This window comes from Mustela lutreola, chromosome 16 (genome assembly GCF_030435805.1).
Source record: "Mustela lutreola isolate mMusLut2 chromosome 16, mMusLut2.pri, whole genome shotgun sequence".
NCBI lineage: Eukaryota > Metazoa > Chordata > Mammalia > Carnivora > Mustelidae > Mustela > Mustela lutreola.
The window spans coordinates 53,748,476-53,767,255 of NC_081305.1; the positions used below are offsets into that span (position 1 = coordinate 53,748,476).

An 18,780-nucleotide genomic window follows, 5' to 3' on the forward strand; every position below is an offset into this window, starting at 1 on the left:
TGCAGCGTGCTATCCGTTATGTTTAGATGTGACAGAATGCTCTCATTCATCATTTCCCCAAGGCTTCAAGGCTTCTTTCCTCTAAGTTGCCTGATATTTTGCTGAAGTCCACCACATCGAATGTGTTCCTAAGTTATTTCTGTATAGATTTCCTAGCAAATATATTACTTTAAGCACTACTATATTAATTGCCATAGGAAGTACTTGTCTAGTGTGAACTGACATCTATTGAGGTCTTACTTCCGGGCAAAGTTTTCCCCACAGTTACATTTCTGCCAACTGGAAATACTCATTATCTGTGATGATCACATCATAGGGTCTACTTCCCACTTAAGGCTTTCCTCATCTTTCACATTCATAGAATCTACTTCAATCTACACTTTTTAGATGTATGATGTCCTAAAACATTTTCATCAAGGACAATTGTGAGTTGTTTTGTAAATTTTTTCCTCAGCATAAAATATGACACAATTGATTACTCAAGATGATACCATTCTTTGCACTGTTATTTTCATTACATACTATTATCTTGAGGGCCTACAACTGGCAACAGGTTATCCCAAAGTGACTAACTATGAATTCTCTTATGTTTAACAAGGATTGACAAGTGGGCAAAAGCTTTCCCACAATCACTGCATCCATAGGGCCTCTCTCCTGTATGTTTCCTTTGATGAACATTGAGCCCTGACTTTGTAGTGAAGGCTTTCCCACACTCGCTGCATTCATACGGTTTCTCTCCTGTGTGAATTCTCTGATGGGTAATGAGGTCATTTTTACGCAAAGAATATTTTCCACATTCAGGACACGCAAAGGAAGTTTTTCCTGTGTGAAATCTCTGATGTTGTACGAGGCAGGTTTTCTTCCTGAAAGCTTTATCACATTCATTGCATTTGTATGGTTTCTCCCCAGTGTGAGTTTGCTGATGTATACCCAGAGTACTCTTCATGGTGAAGCCCTTTCCACATTCATTACATATATACGGTTTCTCCCCAGTATGAGTTCGCAAATGGGCAATGAGCATGCTTTTCCCAGTTAAGCCTTTGCCACATTCGTTACATATATAGGGTTTCTCTCCTGTATGAGTGCGCCTATGTACATTGAGATGACTCTTCTCTGTGAAGCCTTTTCCACATTCATTGCATATATAGGGCTTCTCTCCTGTATGAGTTCGTTGATGTCCAATCAGCCGTATCTTTGCTGGAAAGCCTTTCCCACATTCACTGCATATATAAGGTTTCTCTCCTGTGTGAGTGCGTTGATGTACAATCAGACGGTTCTTCACGGTGAAGCCTTTCCCACAATCATTGCATATATATGGCTTCTCTGCAGTATGAGTTCGCTGGTGTACAATGAGATCACTCTTCATGGTAAACCCTTTTCCACATACGCTGCACACATAGGGCTTTTCTCCTGTATGCGTTCGCTGATGTCTGATGAGAGGACTCTTCAAGGTGAAGCCTTTTCCACACTCACTGCATGTGTAGGGTTTCTCTCCTGTATGAGATCGCTGATGTACGATGAGACAGTGCTTCACTGAAAAGCCTTTTCCACATTCACTGCACATATACAATTTCTGTTCTGTATGAGTTTGCTGATGTGTGATAAGACTGTTCTTCAAGGTGAAACCTTTCCCACATTCATTGCATATAAAAGGTTTCTCACCAGTATGAGTTCGCTGATGTGCAACAAGACGCCTCTTCTCGATGAAGCCTTTTCCACAGTCACAGCATATATAAGGTTTCTCTCCTGTATGAGTTTTCTGATGTGTAGTGAGACTGAACTTTGTAGAGAAGGCTTTCTCACATAGACTGCATGCATGGGGCTTCTCTCCTGTATGAGTTCGCTGATGATAAATAAGCTGACACTTCTTGATGAACACTTTCCCACATTCGTTACATGTATAAGGCTTCTGTCCCGTATGAGTTCTCTGGTGTAAAATGAACTGTGATTTCTTGAAGAATGTTTTGTCACATTCAGTACATTCGTGTTTCAGTCCTGTATGAGTTCTCTGATGTTCAGTTAGCCTGGATTTTCTAGAGAATGCCTTCCCACACAGACTGCATCCATGAGGTTTCTCTTGAGTATGAACTCTCTGATGATCAATGAGCTGAGACACCTTGACAAAGGCTTTCCCACAGTCACCACATACATGGGCTTTCTGCATGTTGTGAATTCTCTGCTGTTTAATGACCTGGGAATTACTGTTGATGGGTTTTACACTTACAGGAAATTTTATTACACTATAAAATTGTTCATGGTTAGTATGAAGACAGGATTTCACATCTTCATTAAACTCAGAGTGCTTTGAATTATAGTTTATACTCCTGCTTTCAAAACTTAAATTTGATTTTGAAGGCTTTTCACATAAGTCAAATATATCATACTTTTGCTTTAACAGGAAATGACTTTCACTCTGATTAAGAATATTTGCAAATGTATTATGTTCACACCATTGTTCCACACTCTTCTGATTGCTTCGATTTTCCAAGTGACGTTGCAGAGAATCATCAACGTTCCTGATTTCTAAGAGAGAAAAGAACAATGAATCACTCTGTAATCTCTCATAATCTTAGCTTGGAATAAAACTGTTTTAAAAATGCCTTCACATTGGGCACCTGGGTGGCTCAGTGGGTTAAAGCCTCTGCCTTCCACTTGGGTGTGATCCCAGGGTCCTGGAATTGAGCCCTGCATTGGGCTCTCTGCTCAGTGGGGAGCCTGCTTCCCTCTGTCTCTGCCTGCCTCTCTGCCTCCTTGTGATCTCTGTTAAATAAATAAATAAAATCTTTTTTTAAAAAATTAAAGAATAAAAAATAAATAAAAATGCCTTCACCTGGGGGTGCCTGTGTGGGTCAGACCATTAAGTGTCTGCCTTCGGCTCAGGTCATGATCTCAGGGTCCTGGGATTGAGCCCCACTTTGGGCTCCACACTCAGTGGGAAGTCTGCTTATCTCTCTTCCTCTGCCCCTCTCCCATTCAAGCTCATTCTCTCAAATAAATAAAATCTTTTTTAAAAATAAATGTTAAAAATAGAAATACCCTAGGGCACCTGGGTGGCTCAGTCGGTTAAGTGGTTGCTTTCGGCTCAGGTCATGATCCCAGGATCCTGGGATCGAGCCCTGCATCAGGCTCCCTGCTTGATGGGCAGCCTGCGTCTCCCTCTCCACCACTAGTGCTCTCTCACCTGCTCTCTCAAATAAATAAAATCTTAAAAAAAAAAAAATAGAACTACCTTATGATACAACAATTGAACTACTAGGTATTTACCCAAAGGATACAAAAATACAGATTTGAAGGGGCACATGCACCCTGATGTTTATAGCAGCATTATTAACAACAGCTAACATATGGAAAGAGCCCACATGTCCACCAACTGATGAATGGATAGAGAAGACGTGATATGCAGACATACACACAATGGAGTACTACGCAGCCAACAAAAAGAATGAAATCTTGCCTTTTGCAATGAAATGGATGAAGCTACAGTGTATTACGCTAAGTGAAATAATTCAGTCAGAAAAACAAATATCATAAAATTTCACTCATATGTGGAATTTAAGAAACAAATGAACATACAGGAAGATACATGGAACATATAGGAAGGAAAAAAAAAGAGAAGCAAACCATAAGCCTCTTACCTACAGAGAACAAACTGAGGGTTTCTGGAGGGAGGGAGGTGGGGGATGGCCTAAATGGGATGGGTACTAAGGAGGACACTTGTGATGAGCACTGGGTGCTGTATGTAAGTGATGAATCACTAAATTCTACTCCTGAAACCAATATTAAACTATATGTTAACTAACTAGAATTTAAATAAAAATTTGGGGAAAAAAAGATGAAGAAGATATGGTATACGCATACAATGGTATATTGCTAAACCATAAAAAAGAAGGAAATCTTGCCATTTGCAACAAAATGAATGGATCTAGAGGATACAATACTAAGTTAAATATGTCAGCCAGAGAAAGACAAACACCTTGTGATTTTACCCATATGTGGAATTTAAGGAAAAAAACAAGTGAACAAAGCGGTAAGAGACAAACAAAAAAGCAGACTCTTAGAGAGAAGAAACTGATAATTGCCAGAAAGAAGGTGGATAGGAGGATGGGTTAAATAGATAAGGGAGTTAAGAGCAACTTATCTTGATGAGCAGAGAAATACATAGAATTGTTGAATCACTATATTGTGTACCCAAAATGAATATAACACTGTATGTTAATTACACTTCAATAGGAAAAAAAAAAGAATCAGAGTCAAGGTCTTAAAAAATTAGGGGATATTCCATTTTGCCATCACTTTAGAAACTGGAAAGTAATAATAAATGGCCACAGCCAGTGTCAGTGATTGACTGGATTACCCAAAAAAAAAAAAAAAATGAAAACAAAAGCTTTAGGAAAATAAACGCAGTGATAGTAACTAGTAACTAAAGAAAAATATGAATTAGCAAAACCATGAAGGAAATTACTTGAAGCAGACTTAAGTTATGACCTGGTTTGGGTTGGAAATCATGTAGCATGTTAAAAAAGACATTTTCTTGTTAATCAAATGACCTTTAAGAAGGGAGCTCAGGGGCACCTGGATGGCTCCGTCAGTTAACCATCCAACTCTTGATGTTTGCTCAGGTCATGATCTCAGGTTGTGATATTAAGCCTTGTGTCAGGCTGTGGAGCCTACTTAAAATTCTCTCTCTACCCCACTCCCCTTCAAAAACGAAGAAACCTCAGCAAGTAGAAAACATGCCAGGATAGGGAGAAATTTAAAATGTGTAGTTGTGTTGAGCTGAAAAAGAACCTAAATTTTTTAAAAAGATGGAGAGAAGATGATTCCTGTTCTCACACACAAAACGTGAAGTCATAGGCTGCTACCACGAAGAAGATAAAATACATCGAAAGAAAGCAGACTGTATTAAGAGAGAAGCCAATTAGGATGTATGAGAGAAAGGAAAGAGATTAATTCGGAATAGAGGAAGCTTTTCAGTTATGAGAACTGAGAAGAAAATGAAAACAGAAGTAGGGAGAGAGAACCTCCAGGGTTCTGGTGGGAAAGTGGGGGAGGGGAGCCACGGAACAACATAAGTGCACAGAAAAACCAGGTTATCATGGAGACAAAGCATCCAAGGTGGGGTTAGATATTATGGAAGGAAATTATTATTTCCTAGTAAGGCAGGTAAGGAAAGTAGTAAGAAGAAAGTAATGAACTTAAAGTTGTTTTCTTCCAGAGAGGCCTGGAAAGTGGAATTTCATTGCAGGAGGGGTGGTAACACAAGCAACAACACTGTGACAGTGGGTGAAGATGAGGAAGGTTAGAAAATCCTAGGAGGGAGAGCCTGGCTCAGTCACTGGAGCATGCGACTCTTGATCTCAGTGTTACAAGTTCAAGGCCCATGCTGGGTGTTTAAAATACCCATGCTGGATATTGAAAAACAAAAATCCTTAAAAAAAAACTCAAAAAGGGGAGCCTGGGTTGATCAGTAGGTTGAGCATCCGACTCTTGATTTTGGCTCAGGTCATGATCTTAGGTTGTGGGATCGAAACCTGCGTTAAGATCCTGTTTTCAGCAGGGAGTCTGCTTGACAATTCTCTCTGCCTCTGCCTCTTCCTGCTCATGCACACTTTCTCTCTAAAAATAAAGAAATAAATCTTTCTAAAAAATAATAAGAGGAACGCCTGGGTGGCTCAGTGGGTTAAGACTCTGCCTTTGGCTTGGGTCATGATCTCAGGGTCCTGGTATCAAGCCCTGCATTGGGCTCTCTGCTCGGCAGGGAGCCTGCTTCCCCCTCTCTCTCTTCCTGCCTCTCTGCCTACGCGTGATCTCTCTCTCTGTCAAATAAATAAACAAAATCTTTTAAAAAAATAAATAAATAAACAGGGATCCAAACTCAAAAGAAAAAAAAAGAGCATATTTTCCTCTAAACTTGAACAATGCTAAAGAATTCTCATATGAGAAGAGACATACAGTGACGGCTGCTGATGTTTCCTGACACAGTCACAGTCTTTTTTTTTTTTTTTTTTTTTTTTTAAGATTTTTTTTTTTATTTATTTATTTGACAGAGAGAGATCACAAGTAGATGGAGAGGCAGGTAGAGAGAGAGAGGGGAAAGCAGGCTCCCCGCCGAGCAGAGAGCCCGATGCGGGACTCGATCCCAGGACCCTGAGATCATGACCTGAGCCGAAGGCAGTGGCTTAACCCACTGAGCCACCCAGGCGCCCCCACAGTCACAGTCTTGATGCCTTCTCTGAATGACCTAACATTACTGAGCAGCCCACCTTGCCAGTTCTCACTCACCTGGGCAGATCTGACTGTGCATTTCATCTTCTCTTGTCCAAAATTCTCCTCGCTCCAACTTGGAGAGTGCATCTGGTTTGCTGGCGTGATACCCTGTTCGTGAGAAAAGACAGAAGACTCAGGGGACTGGGGTACATCAAGAAGGGATAATGTTATATTTTAGGAACTAAACAGGTTTCATATCTGTAACATCAAGGCCTTTCTCTCAGAAGATGGGACATTATACAGTCTTGTCTAAGGCAAGAGAAGGATCTGAGGATCTCCCATCTCAGAGTATTAAAGAGTTAAGTAGCTGAGAAAGAAAGAGCCACTGGCAGAGCGCCTGTGAGTCTCACAGGGGAGCTGTCCTCACCCACTGACACCAGGTTCCTATAATTTTCCAACATCATGTCCCGGTACAGGTCCTTCTGAGCAGGGGCCAGGAGCTGCCACTCCTCCCAGGTGAAGTCCACGGCCACATCATCAAAAGTCAGGAATTCCTGTTATAACACAGTTATGTTTAATGAAGTGATATTCTTGTGGTGATATGGAAAAAACAGATAAAGGAAGTTATTCCGCTCATTTCACTATATAGGAAATGGTGGTTTTTATTCTTTAATACATTGTGATAGAAAAAATCTTGTATATTATGTCATGTACAATCTTCTTTCATTCAATGAACTTGAAAATTTAAGGAAATTTCTATAGTATGTATCACAAAATCCTCTTGCTAGTATAGGAATCTATAATCTATATATATTTGAGAGCCTCTTTGCCAATACTGAACTACATAACACTTATAAGCAGACAAATAGTACAGATTTCTAAATGCACCATAAGCATTCGAGCTAACACCAAAACCAGCAATGAAGAGACTACAGATAAGACAATACATACTTATTTCAGTGGTTAATAAACAAAAGAAACTGTATAAAACATGTACAAAGCAAAAGGATTAACAGATGACTAAGCAAAATTTTTTTTGAAAAACTATAAAGAACATATTTATGGACACATATGTAAAAAGACAAACATGTATGTATGTGTGCATATCATTAGGCAGGGTTAATACCGGAACAGATACAATGAAGAAACAGCTGTAGGAAACACATTTTTACATTTATAAGTAGTAGGGGCAGTTAAGGACCTCACCGACAACAATACCTCTCTGAAAAACCATCAGAGACCCATGTCAACTTCAGACCTACCTGACATGAAATATTAACATCCCTCAAGGAACCAGTCTGTTTTCTCCTCACACTTGATGCCTGTGATATTGTGATATAAGAAGTTTGTATTTCGTATTCATCTCTGGTTCTTTGCACAAGGTCTCCTAAAGCCCTGGAATTTCCTAAGTGGTTGAGGTGGGAAGGGCATCTTGCATTACGTATAATAAGCTCCTTTCAACCATACCTGAATATATATTAATGAGGTAACACTAGTGGGACCCTAGATACCCTAAGGATATGGCTGGTTGCTAGGGAAACCAACCTACTGATTACAGGGCTGGAACATTCAGCCCCACCCCAGCTGTCCAGGGAGGGAGAGGGACTGGAGATTGAGATAATCATTAATGGCCAGTGATTTAATCAATTGCCCCTAAATGATGAAACCTCCATAAAAAAACCAACATTCCAAGGGACACTTGGGTGGCTCAGTGGGCTAGGCATCTGACTTTGGCTCAGATCATGATCTCAGGGTTCTGGTATGAGCCCCGCATCGGGTCCACTCAGTGGGGAGTCTGTTTTTCCCTCTCCCTCTGTACCCCCTACCTTGTGTACATATGCACATGCTCTCTCTCTCTCTCAAATAAATATTTAAAAACAACAACAACAACAACACTGACTCATACTACACTACAGGGCTCAGAGAAGTTCTAGGTTGGTGAGCATATAAAGGTGCTGGGAGGGTGGCTTATTTCAAGAAGGCATGAAAGGTCCTTGCTCCTTCTCCCATACTTTGCTCTGGGCTTCTCTTCCATTTGCCTGTTTCAACCTTCTATCCTTTATAATAAATTGGTAAATGTGAGGTAAAGTATTTTCCTGAATTATGTGAGTCACTGTAGTGAATTATCAAAACCAACAAAGGGATTGTGGGAACGGCCTATTTGTAGTCAAGTCAGAAGTACGAGTACTCTGGGCACCGAATTCTTGGCATCTGACATGAGGGCACACTTGTGGAGTAGGACAGGAAATCCATGCAGTTAGTGTCAAAATTGAATCAAACTGTAGACAGGTGGTATCTGGAGAGTTGGAGAACTGGTCATTTGTGCACAAAAACACATGTTTGGTGTCAGAAGTATTGGCAATAGACATATGACAGTAATGCCTACCATGTAACTTACCAAGATTCTCTTGTGATGATTGTCAGAGATATTTGCAGCAAACTGACAGCTCATGTGATCTATAGGGTCTTACACAGTCACATTTATTCATTCCAAATGAATCACAAAGTATGAATCCTATGAAAAATAGGTTCCTGATCCTACTTTGCCCAGTTTTCTCCAGATCCTGCTATTCTCAATTTAAACTTTTCTTTTTAATTGCACTGATCTTTTTTTTAGTCAATTTCTACAAATCCATTAGGAAATAAAGGAAAGAATAAAAGAGCTCAAAAGTCACCTGGGCCTGGATCATCATCTTTTGATTTGGGGAAATGGCTGCTAGCTCGGATCCTCTGTCTTTAGCTCTTCCAGATCAGCTCTAAATTTCTGTTCAAAAATCTCAGTCTCCAGTCAATGGTTTCCCCAGAAATTATGTCATCTAAGTCTTGGAGTCTTCTCCTCCCTTTTCCCTTGATTTGTCTAGTTCCTGGAGAGCCAGCACCTAGAGGTTGAAAAACAAATTACTCTGAGTGGCACATTCTCTTTAGACCCAGATGTTGTCACTGTTGCTGTGTATTCGCCTTATACCAAGGCCCCAAAAGATCTGTCTTTTTATTAAGCACTCTGGGCCAAGAAAACATAAAATTCAGAATGTTTGGGAAGCACCTTTCTTCTGTAGAGTGGAAGCACTACGACTATCAGAGGGAATGTGGGACAGAGACCCAAAAGAGTGTGATACCCAGTGGCAGAGAACTCCTTAGGTGGATTCATTTTAATACAGACAGTTAAGGTGTACACATTTTAATTTTTAAATTAATTTATTTATTTACTTATAGAAAAAGAGGGAGCAACTGTGAGCACAAGAGGGGCAGAGGGAGAGGGAGAGAGAGAATCCCAAGCAGGATCCATGCACAGAACCGAACCCAACAGAGGACTCAGTCTCATTACCCTGAGATCACAACCTGAGCCAAAACCAAGAGTTGGATGCTTAACCAACTGAGCCACCCAGGCGCCCCATTATCTTTTAAATCAGGCATGTCCATCCCCCTCTTCAAAAGTCTTCTTACATCCCAGGCTGCATACATTTTGATTTTGAGAACATCGTGCTAAGCAAATATTAAGCAGGGTCTTATTTAATTTCTCATTACCATCCACTTCTTGATACTTTGTAGAGAATTATAAGTATAAACCTATATAGGATGGTCAGCAAAAATATTCTTTAGAAATAGAACTGAAATAAAGACATTTTCAGGCAAAAGCAGAGAGAATTGTTCATCAGAAAACTTGTGTCACAGCAAACATGAATGTTCTTCAAGCAAAAGGAAAGGATCCACCAACATAAGCAGAGGAGCAAGCGGTCAAGAGAAACAAAACTGGTAAGAGTTTAAGTCTAACTTAGTACCACATGGGGATGCCTGGGTGGCTCAGTCGGTTAAGTGACTGCCTTTGGCTCAGGTCTCGATCCCGGGATCAAGTCCTGCAGTAGGGGGGGGCGGGGTTCCTTGTTCAGCGGGAAGCTTGCTTCTCCCTCTGCCTGCCACTGCCCCTGCTTTTGCTCTATCTATCTCGGTCTCTGACAAATAAATAAGTAAAATCTTTTTTTAAAAAAAGGCCAGGGACGCCTGGGTGGCTCAGTTGGCTGGACGACTGCCTTCGGCTCAGGTCATGATCCTGGAGTCCTGGGATCGAGTCCCACATCGGGCTCCCAGCTCCACGGAGAGTCTGCTTCTCTCTCTGACCTTCTCCTCGTTCATGCTCTCTCTCACTGTCTCTCTCTCAAGTAAATAAATAAAATCTTTTAAAAAAAATAAAAAAAATTTAAAAAGGCCAATTATAAATATTCACCTAATAGGTCTATATACCTCTTTAGTCAGATGACTGGTTACAACATTTAAATAGAAAAAGTATATATCATCATTTTTTAAAAATTTTTAAGGATTTTATTTATTTATTTGTCAGAGAGAGAGTGCCAGCACAAGCAGGGGGAGCAGCAGGCAGCAGTCAGAGGGAGAAGTAGGCTCTTCGCTGAGCAAGGAGCCTGATGCTGGACTTGATCACTGGGATCATGACTTGAGCTGAACGCAGACGCTTAACCAACTAAGCCACCCAGCTGTCCTTTTACCATCATAAACCACACAGAGGTCAAGGTCAGAGTTAAAGAACAGGACATTTCATGGGAATAATCTAACATTCAATTTAACATTCAAAGTATTGCTAGTAAACTAAAAATCTATTAAGAATTTCTGAAAAGGAAATACTGGCAATAGTGTAGTATTTGATAGGACATTTAGTTTCTTCATTATAGATTCCATAAGAGCACTTACGTTTTAAATCAGAAAATTATCAGCATTCTATAATTAAAATTGTGTTGCTAGATCATTAATGTAAGCTCATAGCTTTAAAAGTTTTCATATTTCCTGTACCCCTGAAGCAAATAACACATTATATGTTAATACAAAAAATAAAAAATAAATAAATAAAATAACGAGGAAAAAAAGTTTTCATACTTAAAAGAATAAAGACAGAGCAACAAGGGGGAGGCAGGGAGAGAGCAAATTAAATTTTACAAAGCACAAAACCATAAATATGGGGAAATCATCAGCCTTCTTATTCAAATATACTAGATTCCTGCCATCACAGATCACCATTTTAGGTATTTTACTTCACTGCATCTTCAAAACAACCCGAGGGAGATTTTGACTTCTTTTTGCTATCAGGGAAGCAGACATAGGTCACATCAATCACACAGTGGACTGAAAAATCAGATTCATTTCAGGAGTGCCTGGGTGGTTCAGTCAGTTAAGTGTCTGTCTTCGGTTCAGGTCATGATCCTGGAGTTCTGGAATTGAGCCTCTTGTCAGGCTCCCAGCTCAGTGGGGAGTCTGCTTCTCCCTCTCTTTTTGTCCCCACTCCCAGCTTGTGCTCTCTCTCACCGTCTCTCTCAAATAAATGAATAAAATCTTTAAAAAATTAATAAAAACAAGATTCATTCATTCCAAAATGCACTTTCATTCCACTTCATAGCAGGTCAAGACTATCTGTAAATAAGAAATCTGTCCATTAAGTAAACAAAGGAAACAAGTAAAAAGCTATTAGAACTCTATTAGTCATGTAATTCCAGAGGCATTTAGAGTAACCATACAGGACGGCAGCTGTCTTTAGAATGCACCGAAACCAACAGAAGGCTGACTCACGATGTGTCCCGGTGGCTCAGGCGGTTAGGCTTCTAACTCTTGATTTTAGCTCAGGTCATGATCTCAGGGTTGTGAGATGGAACCAGTCTCAGGCTCTGTGCTGGTCATAGAGCCTGCGTGGAATTCTCTCTCTCTCCCTCCACCTCTCCCTACCTATAACAAAAAAGACTGCTTCATGAACTGGAGTTCTGGAATTGAGGATGGACAGAGAGTTAGATAACTGGTAGAGCTAGTCTAGTAGGACATTAATGGTAGAATCTAGGTGGTAGGTGTATGGATGGATACTTTAACATTCTTCTGATATTTCTGTATGTTTGAAAATTTTCCATGCTAAAATATTAGGTGGAGAGAAAGATACTGCAATAAGAATTTAGTAGCATGGCTAAGTAGCAAGTAGATATTTAAAGTTAATTGATCTTTTATATTCTAGAAAATTATAAGGAAAAGGGAGTCAGATAGGAATAACACGCTTACAACTGCAATTAAAAAAAAAAAAAAGTCCACATTGGAGATGAAAGGCAGGGGAACAAATCCATGAGTAAATGCATAATCGTGAAATGTCCCCAAAATGATACCTAAACATTTCAAACATTGCACCTTTATACAAATATACGCAAACACTGACTACAAATCCTGCATTAAATTAATCCTGCATTAAAATCATTTGTAAATGTTTATTACATGAAATAAGGGAACAGAGAAAATCATTTTACCATTTACATAATTTATCTGGATTATCAATATTAAGCACATAACATGGAAGCCTCAAACTGGAATGTACTAAAATTTAGACAAGGGTTATCCCTTGGGAATACAACTTAATGACAAGAGATGTTATTTTGCTTGTGTCAGACGGAGTCTGAAAAGAAATATCCCAGAGGAATGTGCAGAAATCTTGCAGGACAAAGGAGAAAAGGCTGCATCTTAAACAGGAAACCGCTATGAGGTACGCGGCATCATTCATCTCGCCAGAAACTTTGAAGTTCGACAGTAAGGGATGATGTTGGGGGCCAAAACTAGAGCTTAAGACCTGGGGCTACGGGGCAGAAGGTGGAGGCAAAGGCATCTCGCGTCAGTGGCAGCAGCCAAGCCCCAGGCCTCCAGGCGCAGCCCATTCTCCAGCAGCGGCGCGGACGCTCGGGGCAGCATCCCCGAACCCCGTGAACCCCACAGATCCCTGCACGTGAACCCCTAAACAGGCTTCATCTTCGAGCCCCGAACCAAATGCGCACCACATGCAGCCGTCCCGGACAGTCACCACCCTCCGGCTAGCCATCTCCGAGCCCCAGAGAGTAAACGGCCCCCAGATGGGCCCTCGGCCCCAGGTCGCTTTTCCCCAGAGATCTTCAACCACGAGCCGCGAGAGCGACTCCGGACTGGGGCGAGGGGCGCCACAAGCGCACACGACACACAGCGGTACACCCACCCACGCCCTCCTCCAGCTGGAATCCCCGCTGCGTCATCCCAGGCGGACGCCGACCGCCACTCCTCAGCCATCGCCCACGAACAGCCCCAGACACTGACTTGATTTTCGCCACACACCACCACGACCGGCCGGGGCCTGAACTTACTTCGCCGAACTTCGCCCGCGTGGCTCGGCACTGCCGGACGGTGGCCAACACGGGTCTGAGGCATTTGTTAGAGAAAACGCAACTGGATCCCGGCTTTTCCGCTGCGGCAACATGGCCGCGCCCGGGCCGTCTCCCCCATGGGAGCGGCCATCTTAGATCACGGTCGTACGGGCCGCCGAGGGGCCCCTTCAGTGCCCGCGAGCAGAGACCGTTGGGAAAGTGGAAGGGCTGGTGGGTCCCGGCGGAAGCGCACTGGTGTCTCTAGGCTGAAGCTTAAACCGGGCAAAAACGGCGCGGCGGAAATCCCTTTCAGTGAGCCGACCGGAAAATTAAACTTAGCTGGCTCGTTGGCACTACCCCGTTAAAAGAAAGTGGAGGTATCTGTCCAGCACAGAACTCACTTGGGGAACCCATCTACGGAAGCCTCCACCGAGTTTCTAGCAAATATGGGTTTGAAGAGACTTTTGTACAAAGCAGAAGTTCTGGGCGCACAGGGATGGTGGCCACTGGGAAATAAAAGCGTCGGAACGAGCCAGTTAGGCTTGGGGGCAAGTAATGGGGGGAAAAGGCCACGGCAAGTCATAAAAGGTCAGTGCCCAGGGCGAAAGCTAACCCGAGGACGCAGGCGGATCTTTCCGTGGGTCCAGAGAGGAAGACAGGCTTTGAGGACCAAAGGCCAGAAATAGGGAAGATTGGAGGGAAAGGCCTATGCATGTGAAATTGCCAACTATATTCCAGTTAATGTATCAACCCATTCCACCATCCATGTATGAGAGCCACTCTCCACGTCCTATTATAAGAGGAATAGGAAAAAGACCAACTAATTTTTTAAATAGCTCAATAACAAGCCGCTTATTTTTAAAAATTGCAAATATCCGATTTTTTTAAAGTGCATCTAATATTCAAATAAGTGCAAAATGAACAGGAAGCAAAAATATGTTAAGCCTTAATATTCATAAAGACTGAACGATGAATAACATTCAGAGTGGGGAGGCCATGCAATAAAGACACTCTTGTGCTAAGTCTTATTTTTCTCATCTGCATTGGTAAATTGTCCACCACACATGGCTTTGAGTGAACTGAGATGTTACTATCTTGCTTATCATAGTTGGAAGTTTAAAATGCACATGTTTAATATTAGGTATTTGATGTGTTTAGTCAGGATTCAGACGAGCATATCAATCAATAAAATGTTTCTGGAGTACAATCCTGCAATTATCCAACTTAAAACTTTTCATTTCTTTGAGCCAGCAATTAATTTCAGGGATTCAGTAGAAATTTATTTTTTTGAGAAAATGTACAAGATTATGGCACCAATTTTAAGGAAATAACAAATACAAATTTGTTATGCAAATATACTTCTCTTCCATCTCTATATGCACTTTGGGATAGCATTCCTTCCTAGTGACTCTCACCAGTGTTTCCAATAGGACAAATAACAGGATAGAACTAGACTTGCTCTGTGAGGTATAGTCTGTCTATCTCCTGGAGCTCTTCTAACACATTAGAATAGAGCCCAGGCTAGCCTGTTGCAGCATGAGAGGCTGTGAAAGACCCCATCAATTCCATCGGAGGCTTAGAGGTATTTAAAAAAAAAAAAAAAAAAAAGCCATCTCATTCATACAGGCTCTGTCCAAACAGCCCTACGAGACAATCCAACCCTAGACCCACACAGAAGAATTAGTAAATGTTTGTCTTTAGACATTAACTTTTAGGAAAGTAATTTTGTAATGCAAAAGTAACTAATACCAATATGAATGTGCCTCAGTAGGTAATTCGTTAAATAAATCATAAATGAACATGCAGACATAGAAAGAATGAAGGACACGGTAAGTTTGGTGCAGCCACTATGGAAAACAGTATGGAGTTTCCTCAAAAAATTAAAAATAAAACCACCGTATGATTCAATAATTCTGCTTGAACGTACCCAAAGGAAATGAAATCACTATCTCAAAAAGACAGTTGTTCTCCCATGCTCATTGCAGCATTATTTACAATACCCATGGCATCAAAAAACTGTGTCCTATACAAATGAATGGGGCTTGATCCCATGACCCATGAGATCATGATCTGAGCCAAACCAAGAGTCAGATGCTTAACTGACAGCCATCTGGGTCCCCAGAAGAAGACTTTCTTTATAATATTTTCTTTTTCCTAACTTACTTTAAGAAGATAGTATATAACACATATACAAACTATGCGTTAATGGACTGTTCATGTTAGCGGTAAGGCTTCCAGTCAACAGCAGGCTATTAGTAGTTACCTTAAGTGCACTAAACAAGTATTTCACACACCACCTGTGAGAATATAAAACAGCACAGCCACACTGGAAGAGAGTAGTTTCTTTTAAAGCTATACACAACTTACCATACATCCCAACAATCATACACCTGAATTTATTGTAGCGAAACGAAAATTTATGCTCACACAAAACCGTGTATGCGGATTTCATACCATCTTTACAATAGCTGAAACCAGGAGATCTCTTCCAAGAATGAAGTGAAAAACAAACTGGTCATCTAGTATGTTTATTACTCACTAATAAAAATAAAACAACCATCCATTAACTCATGTAAGTCTTCAGAGCAATTTGCCAAATGACAAAAACATGAAAAGTTTACATATGTTCTACTAATAAAAAATTATAAATTTGTATATAGTCAATAATGTAATAACTTTTATGAAAAATATAAAATTATGTCAATAAATATAACATATAAAATATTTTAAATCCAGTTGTAAAAATGATTTTTGTAACATAAAATTATACAACTATCTTGATGGAGAACAGAAGTGGTTGTGAGAGGTAGGTATGGATAAAGGGTATAAGCATAAAAAGGCTCAATAAGGGAATCTGTATTGGTTATAGTTTTACATGATGGTTGTGGTAGTAGTACATGAATCTGTGTATGTAATAAAACTTCTTAGAATTAAAACATTAAAAAAAAAAACATGAAAATCTAATGAAATCCAAAAAAGGTTAAGGGCTTAGCTAACAGTATACTACCAAATCATTTTCCTGGATTCAATAACAAGACGTGGCTTACGTAAATGTTTTTACTGGGAGACGTGAGGTAAAGGATACTAGGGAACTCTCTGGACTATTTTGCAAATTCTTATAAGTTAAAATGATTTCAAATTAAACATTTTACAAAAATAACTCGGAAGGTGGTTTTATAAAATATTTGGTCATATTTATAAACTCAGTTAAGCAAGTACAAATACTTGTTATTTTATAAATGTAAAACATTATTTCCTTTTAAACTACTTCAATTTGCTATATTTACAATTAAGTTTAGAGCCCAAGAGAGGTAAAAACAAATCATATAATACAGGATAGTCCTAGAATACTCCCTAGGACACTCTGCATTATATATAACAATAAATATTCATCAGTAATGAGGAAAGCAGATGACTTTTTGAAACTATGAAATTAAGGCCACCAAAAAAGGGTTTCAAAGTATCATCTGAAAATGTACATCAGATGAATTATCTGATGTATAATTAGGTCAGACTTGACATTTAAAACATTTAAAAAGTCAGACTTAACATTTAAAACATTAAAAACATTTAAAAGCATTCCGACATCACTTTCACAGGACGTCATTCCTTCATGAGTTCTGGTATTTGACTAGAGGTGCTCCACATTTAGCATGCTCATGAAGTTTTCATTTCTATATGATCTCCTGACAAAATGAAGCCAACTGTGTCACTGATATCCTGCCATATATATACTGTCCTCCAGTGTGGACTCTGACCCTCAGTGAGGTCTTCTTTCTGGGTGAAAGCTTTCCCATGATTATCATACAATTTTTTAAAATTGTATTTCTATGAACAATAAGCTCACTGATGCTTTATGATGATCCCTGATAATAAAATCTACCTTCCCCCTGAAGGCCCTCCTATTCTCTGCCTACACATAATTTGCCTCAGTGTATACTTTTCAGAATATAATGAAGCTAAAAGTTTTGCCCAAGGTATCGTCACATTGAATGTATCGGAGTTTTCTCAACATGTTTTCACTGACAGAAAATATGAGGTAAGGATCACTGAAGGCACAACAAATTCACCGTAGCCACCAGATTTACCTCCTGGACAAGTTCTTTAATCTCCTCAGGGCACATATCTAAAAACTGGCAGTACCATGGTTACATTCCAATCTGCTGGAAACACTGATGTTTAATGAAGTCTTGGTTGCCAAAGAAGGCATTTTCATAGTCATCACATTCATAGGGCTTCAGGAGTTCACTCATAAGTAATGAGCTGTGATTCTGTGTTAAAAGGATTTCCAACTTGACTGAATCTACCCATTTCTCTTGTGTGCATTTTCTTATGTTTAACAAGGTTTGACAAGTGGGAGAAGGCTTTCTCACAATCGCTGCATCCATAGGGTCTCTCTCCTGTATGAGTTCTTTGATGGACGTTAAGTACTGACTTTGTGGTGAAGGCTTTTCCACATTCACGGCACTCATAGGGTTTCTCTCCTGTGTGAATTCTCTGATGGGTAATGAGACCGTATTTGTGAGAATAGGATTTTCCACACTCAGTACACACAAAGGGAGTCTTTCCAGTATGACACCGCTCATGTTGTATGAGGCATATCTTCTGGCTGAAGGCTTTCCCACACTCACTGCATTCGTAGGGTTTCTCTCCCGTGTGAGTCCGCTGATGTATAATGAGGGTGCGCTTTGTAGTGAAGCCTTTTCCACATTCATTACATAAGTAAGATTTCTCTCCTGTGTGAGTTCGCTGATGTATAATGAGGGTGCGCTTGGTGGTGAAGCCTTTTCCACATTCGCCACACATGTAAGATTTTTCCCCAGTATGAGATCGCTGATGTACGATGAGGTTACTCCTCACTGTGAAACCTTTTCCACATTCATTGCATATATAAGGTTTCTCTCCAGTATGAGTTCGCTGATGGACAACAAGATAGCGCTTCATGGTGAAGCCTTTTCCACATTCAGTACATATATAGGGTTTCTCCCCCGTATGAGTTCGCTGATGCACGATGAGATTGCTCTTCACCGTGAAGCCTTTTCCACATTCACTGCATACATAAGGTTTCTCTCCACTATGAGTTCGCTGATGTGCAATCAGATAGCGCTTCATGGTGAAGCCTTTTCTACACTCACTGCATGTGTAAGCTTTCTCTGCCGTTTGGGTTTGCTGAGGCAAAGTGAGACTGCTCTTCCCGTTAGAGCCTTTTCTGTATTCACTGATGATACAGACTTTGTCTTGTGTATGAGTTTTTGGATGTTTAGCAAACATGACATTTCTGAAGACGAGTTTTCCACGTGGATCACACCCATTGGGTTTCTCTCCTCTACGACCACTCTCATGGTAAATGAGGGGAGACGTCCTGTTGCAGGCTTTCCCACCTTCGATGCATGCGTGGGGTTTCTCTATTCTAGGAGTCCTCTGATGCTTA

The 18,780-nt window shown here is 40.5% G+C and overlaps 2 protein-coding genes across 2 annotated transcripts in view; both read right to left on the reverse strand.

Moving 5' to 3' along the window:
- The window catches only part of LOC131817711 (zinc finger protein 615-like), a 35,673-nt gene extending 22,168 nt beyond the window's left edge, over positions 1 to 13,505 (reverse strand). Inside the window, exons 1-5 of the mRNA XM_059151237.1 lie at positions 13,350 to 13,505; positions 8,883 to 9,086; positions 6,635 to 6,761; positions 6,283 to 6,375; positions 574 to 2,523 (exon numbers count right to left, since the gene is read on the reverse strand). Coding sequence (XP_059007220.1) covers positions 574 to 2,523; positions 6,283 to 6,375; positions 6,635 to 6,761; positions 8,883 to 8,900 — 2,188 coding nt within the window. The 5' untranslated portion in view covers positions 8,901 to 9,086; positions 13,350 to 13,505. The remainder of the gene's footprint in view (positions 1 to 573; positions 2,524 to 6,282; positions 6,376 to 6,634; positions 6,762 to 8,882; positions 9,087 to 13,349) is intronic.
- Positions 13,506 to 15,861: 2,356 nt separating this feature from the next.
- Positions 15,862 to 18,780, reverse strand: part of LOC131817403 (zinc finger protein 432-like) — a 34,395-nt gene continuing 31,476 nt past the window's right edge. Inside the window, 2 exon segments of the mRNA XM_059150687.1 lie at positions 15,862 to 17,654; positions 17,656 to 18,469. Of these exon segments, the coding sequence (XP_059006670.1) occupies positions 17,498 to 17,654; positions 17,656 to 18,469 (971 nt within the window). The 3' untranslated portion in view covers positions 15,862 to 17,497.